The sequence below is a fragment of the Photinus pyralis genome, unplaced genomic scaffold, assembly GCF_008802855.1.
Source record: "Photinus pyralis isolate 1611_PpyrPB1 unplaced genomic scaffold, Ppyr1.3 Ppyr1.4_LG5, whole genome shotgun sequence".
NCBI classification, from domain to species: domain Eukaryota; kingdom Metazoa; phylum Arthropoda; class Insecta; order Coleoptera; family Lampyridae; genus Photinus; species Photinus pyralis.
This window is the reverse complement of record NW_022170596.1, coordinates 48,460,300-48,467,813: the sequence shown is the minus strand read 5'-3', so window position 1 is coordinate 48,467,813 and position 7,514 is coordinate 48,460,300. Positions and strand designations below refer to the sequence as shown.

General features: G+C 43.2%; 1 protein-coding gene across 1 annotated transcript; it reads left to right on the top strand.

The window, feature by feature from the left end:
• The first annotated feature begins 1,355 nt into the window (after window positions 1-1,355).
• Window positions 1,356-6,719, top strand: LOC116170780. Its single transcript, XM_031487282.1, has one exon. It carries the CDS (start codon window positions 1,356-1,358, stop codon window positions 6,717-6,719), a length of 5,364 nt encoding a protein of 1,787 aa, XP_031343142.1.
• Window positions 6,720-7,514: the final 795 nt, after the last annotated feature.

Sequence of the window (7,514 nt, the reverse complement as noted above, 5' to 3'; positions counted from 1 at the left end):
TTCTATACAGGAGAGGTCAGAATTTGTGCAAAATTGGGTGGCGCTCAACTAATCATTTCTAGTGACTACCAAAGATCAAAAACTTATGTTATATGCCCAAACGAACAAACCGCTGTGGAAGATTCTCATCTCGAGCCCTTCTTTTAATTAAGAATCTGAGCTAGCTGGCCGTTTATGCGGCGGGGTTTGAGTTTTACAGCGCCGAACTAACCTCACGTTATAGAAATCCCGAGGAAATGACTTTGGGAAATCCCAGGGTCATGACCTTGATTTCGAATGCGAAATAGCCTTTTGATTTCGGTTAGTTTGGGGCTGTTCCAGTGTGCGCGCATAGAATATTACTACCAGTTTTACAGTCGCCATTATTTTTCTCTTAAAGTTGCGCGATAATAGTGATAACTGTGCATCATCTCTCTTTTTGTGGATTGTTGAGAAATGACACATTTTCTTTTGTACACAGTATTTTTATTTTCTGTATTTGAGATCCAGTTTTGTTATCATATTTCGTTCACGGTCAAGTTGGATAGAAAATTGTAACAACAGTTGTTGACGTAAAGTGTGTGCGATTCAGCTTTCAATTTTATTTTTCGTTTTGTTTGTTTTTGTTAATAAATTCCGCGTATTTCATGTTAGTTTTTTGTCACTCACCTTTATTACAGTCCATTAAGCTTCCCTGACATTTTTTGGTCCTTCGAGCCGGATGCTGCCGAAATTCGTCATTTTTCAATGTTATAACATGCGCTAATGTGTTATTTTCGATCGCGCGCTATCACGGTGAACAATAAAAACTTGTACATCGACCCCTTGCAGTGGATTGATTTTTCATGTGGGCAGTGCGTAACGTTTGTTAAAGTGGTTTTCGCGGCATTTATTAACATTATAAAACAAAGTTCGACAATCAAAAATTAATTATAATAATTTTTCCTTTACTCACTAAAAACTCGTGTGTTGTAAATGTTCTGCTGATTGAAAACGCAAGCTTTTCTTCAGTGATTGCGCGCATTTTTGAGTGACTTTAAATACAAACACTGAAATAGTGTGTGCATCGATTTTTCCAAGTTTCGTCGAGTTCCAGATCGAACCTGCAGCAACAACGAACGATTCCCAGTGAGCAAGAGGACTTTCACGAAGGTTTCGAACTAATTAATCAACGTCTTCACTTACACTCATTTTACCAGCAAACTGTGAGTTCTTTCCAACTATTTATTTCTACGGATGCAAACGGCATCTCGTATTTCAACTCAGGACTTTACTAAAATAAATAGTTTTGAGCAATTAAATCAATCTTCAGAATTTTAAATTCGCATTTATTGTTTGTAAATTTGCTTTTTGGTCAATTTTTTACAACCGTTAAAATGGCCGAGCTGAGTGCCATCATTGAACGTCAAAACGAACTTTTCGGGTTCATATCTCGCACGGTTGAAAATCTAAACAAGTTAGGCAAAGATAACATTACGCTAGGCGCAATCAAGGGAAGAATTAAGAAGATTAACCAGCAATGGGAAGAATATCAAGACAATCATAAGAAATTGCTAACTCTTGAGGTGAAACGCGAAGAGTTCCCCTATTTTAGGCAAAATCTAATGAAGGCAGTGGATGAATCCTATGCCAAACAGATAGGTGTGTTACTTGATTTAGAAATCGCGGCTACTCCTATGCAAGCACCTTCCCAAGCACCCCATTTTCCACCCGAATTGGTTGAACTTCTTCAAGCCTTACGTGCGCAACCACACACCCAACCTCCTGTACAGCCTGTTGTGCAACTTCAGAGTCAATTGCCTCGCATAAATTTGCCAAAATTTGACGGCAATTACACCCATTGGCCACAATTTCGAGATCTTTTCACGTCTCTTGTTGGGTCAAAACCTAACCTACCACCGGTAGAAAAATTCCATAATCTAAAAACCAGTTTAGAAAAGGAAGCCCTTCAATTGATCAATAATTTAGCAATAACAGACGACAACTATCAAATAGCTTGGGATAAACTGAAAAACAAATATGAAAACAAACGTTTGCTAGTGAACGCACACCTTGCATCCCTCGATGCGATTCCTCCTGCGAAGTCCGAGTCAGCGACTGAACTCAAACGCATTCTCTTGTCAACCATTGAGGCTAAGGATGCTCTCCAAGCCTTGGGCAGGCCTGTCGATAATCACGAAGACTGGCTCGTGCACAAGACCACTAAGCGTCTTGACCCTCAAACACGACGCGATTGGGAGACTGCGAACGGGGCAGCCAATGACCCCATCTCTTTCGGTGAATTGCAAAAATTCCTCGAAACTCGTATAAAGGCACTAGAAGCCATTAACGAGAAAACTCTTACGAACCCAGCAAAACAGGTTCATCAAACTAAAAGCTTTTTTCCCTATAAAAAAGGAAAATCTGACGTGAGCTCACATCACGTTGCAACTACGAAATTACAAAATTCGTCAAGTCCACGTACTTGTTCGCTATGTTCACAAGAACATTTTATCTGGAAATGTGATCAATACAAAGCACTCAGCCCTTGTGAGAAAAGGCAGACTATAATTTCTAAAAATCTCTGCCTAAACTGCCTAGGCGCTCACAAAGTTCAAGAATGCAAGTCAAGGTTTCACTGTTTTAAATGTTCGGAAAAACACCATACGTCTATGCACGGAGTTAATTCTGGTGGTTCGTCACGCTCTCACTCGCAGACCATGACAGAGAACACAGCACCTGCGCCTGTACTATCAGAGTTGCCCACACAACTTCAGAGTCCTCAATCATCACTCCTGCAAGTTGTAAATCACTCTTCATGTACAACACCCAAACCTTCACTTTTGGCAACAGCTTACATCAGAGTTATTGCAGCGTCCGGCGCAAAAAGCTACACCAGAGCACTCGTTGACTCCTGTTCTACCGACAACTTGGTTTCTGAATCTCTGTCCCAGCGACTGAGATTACCCAGACGTTCAGCCCAATATCCAGTCAGTGGAACTGGCAAAAAAGCAACTTGCATTACACGGGGAGCAGTGTCCTTCGAAGTGAAGCCTCATTTTGATTCTGATTACAAGATTCCAGTCAACGCCTTTGTAGTGAGGGATCTCACTCATTACGTCCCGAACTGTCAAGACGATCAGCTCAATCTGCCGCATTTAAAAGACATACAATTTGCTGATCCAGATCACTCGTCTTCACAACCAATTGAAGTGATTCTTGGAGTTGGATCGTACTCTAGAATCCTCGAAGAAGGCATCCGTAAGGGCCCTGATCATACTCCAATCGCACAGAAAACCGCACTCGGATGGATATTGCTCGGTGAGCTATCCACTGATGTCGATCCATCGCAACCAGCCACTCTCGCAAGTCACCAGTGTCACATTGACAAACAACTCCCAGAGCTCCTTCAAAAATTCTGGGAACAAGAAGAAATTTTAATCAAGTCACAACACTTCAGTGACGAAGAGCAATTTGTTGAGGACCATTTTAAGAGAACACATTCTCGAGGTCCAGATGGCCGATACACGGTATGTTTACCAATTAAGCAACCAGAGATTCAACTTGGGGACTCTCTGACCCCAGCGACACGCATGTTTCAATATATGGAACGACGTTTTTCACGCAACTATGAGTTACAAGAGCATTATTCCAAATTTATGGATGAGTACCTTGAATTAGGTCACATCGAGAAGGTAGACGTTACAAGTGAATCATCCCCACCTTCAAGGTCGTTTTACCTACCTCATCATGGTGTCTTGAAAGCCACTAGCACAACCACCAAATTACGTGTCGTGTTTAATGGCTCCCAAAAGACAGACATGGGGAATTCTCTCAACGCACAGCTCTGCGTTGGCCCCAAACTCTTACCAGAACTTCCTGAAGTTCTGTTAAAATGGCGATCGCACAAAATCGCCATCTCATCGGACATGGAGAAAATGTATAGACAGATTTGGGTCCATGAGAGCGACAGAGACCTCCAACGTCTCTTGTGGTATGATCGAGACACCAAAACAATGGCTACTTATCGTCTTACCACCGTTCCTTTTGGATTGTCATCTTCACCATTCCAAGCAATCCGCACACTTCATCAATTAGCAGACGATGAACCAGAAAATTATCCCGTCGCTGCTAAACTTCTCAAGACTGACGCCTACGTCGATGACATCTTGTCAGGCGCCGACGATTTACCGACTGCCTTTGTGATACAAGAGCAGCTGATCAATCTCCTCAAGGCGGGCGGTTTTGCCTTGAGAAAGTGGACTTCCAACAATAGAAGTCTTGTAGATCGCCTGCCAGCTGACATGGTTGCTCAATCCAACTTAAATTGGCAATCAAGTCCAGTGTATAAAATGCTCTGGTTAACCTGGCAACCCGATGCTGACCATTTCATCTTCAACGTGAAGATGTCAGAGTTGCCTTCCAAAACTACTAAACGCCACGTGCTCTCCATGATCGCACAGCTGTTTGACCCTCTAGGCTGGCTCGCCCCAGTGATCGTGACTGCAAAAATCTTTATGCAATCACTCTGGCAACTAGACTTAGGTTGGGATGAACCCTTGCCAGACTGCAAGTCCAATAAGTGGAAAAATTTCTACTCCCAACTGAATCTACTCGCACAAGTCAAGATACCAAGGTATATCGGACTTTCACCATCTAATCGTCTTTGCGAACTCCATGGGTTTTCCGATGCTTCGGAGCAAGCATACTCGGCTGTCCTCTACATACGAGTGTCAAACAACAATGACTTGTCAACAGTCAGATTACTGGTTTCAAAAACCAAGGTTGCGCCATTGAAAATGATAACCTTGCCCAAGTTGGAACTGAACGCAGCTCTTCTGCTGGCTAAACTTTCATCGGTGGTGCAAACTACACTCAACTTACAGCAGGTACCTCTGCACTTGCACTCTGATTCGACCATAACACTCCATTGGATCAGAGGTCATCCTACTCGATGGAAAACATTCGTGGCAAACCGAGTCTCTCAAATTCAAAGACTCGTACCAGATGGTCACTGGCACCACGTCTCATCAGGGGACAATCCAGCTGACATCGCCACTCGCGAACTGGACATTTCAGACTTCATCCAACGGGATAATTGGTGGAACTGTTCGGCCTTATGTCTCACTGACGTCACACCATGGCCCACATCCACAATCATTCCATCTCCTGATGCTGTCCTAGAAGAGAAAACCATTGTTGTTCATCAAACAATACCTACCATCAAGGAACCATGGGATCTTATTCAAAGATACTCTCAACTTACCAAATTATCTTCGGTAACAGCATGGATTCTACGCTTTGTGACAAACGCTGCTGAGCGTAAGAGCATCAAGTTAAGCTCACGTGGAGCTCACGACATCGTGTCCCATTCAAGGAATGTGTCACCTCTAGAACTTGAAAACGCCAAACAATTTTGGATTCATCAAGTTCAGAAACAATACTTCCAACGAGAGATTGATCGACTTCCCCACGATCCTCTCTGCAATATCAAGGGACCTCTCGCACGTCTTACACCATTCATCGACGATCATGGACTTCTACGGGTCGGAGGTCGTCTGAAACACTCGCTTCTCGATGCTGATGAAAAACAACCAGTCATTCTGCCACGAGAGTCGTTTTTCACCACATTGATTATTCGTTATTATCATGAAAAAACTCTTCACGGTGGCATCCAACTAACTCTTTGTCAAATCCGTCGCAAGTACTGGATTTTAAGAGGACGCAGCGCAGTGAAAACTATCATCTTTAAATGCCTTAAGTGTTGGAGACAGCGTAAAGCAACAGCTCAACAGCTGATGGGAAACTTACCTAAAAATCGCGTTACTCCATCAAGAGCTTTTCTCAACACTGGAGTTGACTACGCTGGACCAATCTGGTTAAAAACCACAAAAGGGCGTGGCCATAAAGCAAACAAAGGCTACATCTCAGTCTTCGTGTGTCTCGCCACACGAGCAATCCACCTCGAAGTTGTATCAGATTATACATCCGACGCGTTCATTGCAGCCTACAAAAGATTTACGGCAAGGCGCGGAATATGTGCTACCCTACGTAGCGACTGCGGTACTACACTCGTGGGAGCCGACGCAGAGTTGAGAAAACTTTTCGATTCAGCTCGACAAGAATCGCGACACATTGAGCATCTTCTCGCTCAAGACGGAACCCAGTGGATTTTTAACCCACCTGCCGCTCCACACTTTGGTGGGATTTGGGAGGCAGGCGTGAAGTCTACCAAGCACCATCTAAAGAGAACTATCGGTGAGTCGACCCTCACCTTTGAAGAGATGTCGACCTTGCTCGCACAAGTCGAAGCGTGTCTCAACTCACGGCCGCTTCAAGCCCTAACGGACGACCCTGACGACTTGTCAGTTCTAACCCCTGGACACTTCCTCATCGGAGGTCCTCCAGCTACAATTCCGGAGCCCTCTCTTGCTGACATCTCAGTCAATCGACTCTCCCGTTGGCAACTCATACGTCAACAGTACGAGCATTTCTGGCAGAGATGGTCTCACGAATATCTTCATGAATTCCAAACTCGCTCAAAATGGCAAACTCGTGAGCCACAAGTCAAAATTGGAGACTTGGCAGTGCTAAAAAATGAACTGCAACCACCTTCCAAGTGGGTTCTTGCCAGAATCATTGACGTTCATCCCGGTCAAGACGGAGTTGTTCGAGTCGTAACAGCCACTTCGACTTTCAAGCGCCCAATCGTCAAGCTCTGTCTGCTTCCAAGGACAGACGAAAAGGATGACATCGCCTGAAGTTACTTGTGCTTGCTATTAACTCAGTGTATTAGTGTGAAGTTACATTTTTTTTCAAATTTAATACATCGTGTTAGATGAAGGCGGGCGGAATGTTGAGAAATGACACATTTTCTTTTGTACACAGTATTTTTATTTTCTGTATTTGAGATCCAGTTTTGTTATCATATTTCGTTCACGGTCAAGTTGGATAGAAAATTGTAACAACAGTTGTTGACGTAAAGTGTGTGCGATTCAGCTTTCAATTTTATTTTTCGTTTTGTTTGTTTTTGTTAATAAATTCCGCGTATTTCATGTTAGTTTTTTGTCACTCACCTTTATTACAGTCCATTAAGCTTCCCTGACATGGATGAAACTTGAAAAACTAAGGAATTTTCAATGTAAAGTTTTTTTGTTTTGCTTGCTTGCTTTTTCTCCTTTGTAAAATTTTGTCATTTTTTAAGAATAGGTTAAGGATTTTTTTGCAATACAGCATCTTTCGCGCATTACCTTATTTACTTATGGCACGGTTTGGTGTTGCTTTGTACGCACTCATCTCATAGACTACAATAAGGCCACGCCTTAGTTCCGGTACCAAGGCCACGACCTTGAACAACATACAAGATCACCCCTTACTACGCAAAACGGGAAAATCCCAAGTCCACGACCTTATAGCAGTCTCAGCCATGCGAAAATCCAAGCACATGACCGTGGGAAAACACATGTCATGATCCTGAGAAAATCCAAGTTCGTGATGTCACAAAACGTGGTTGGGCAAGGTGTTCGTGTTCTACTAATGGCTAAAAACGGAAAAAC

What these genes read in the sequence shown, in the direction of transcription:
- LOC116170780 (XM_031487282.1), top strand. Translation starts at nt 1,356, where the DNA reads ATGGCCGAGCTGAGTGCCATCATTGAACGTCAAAACGAACTTTTCGGG.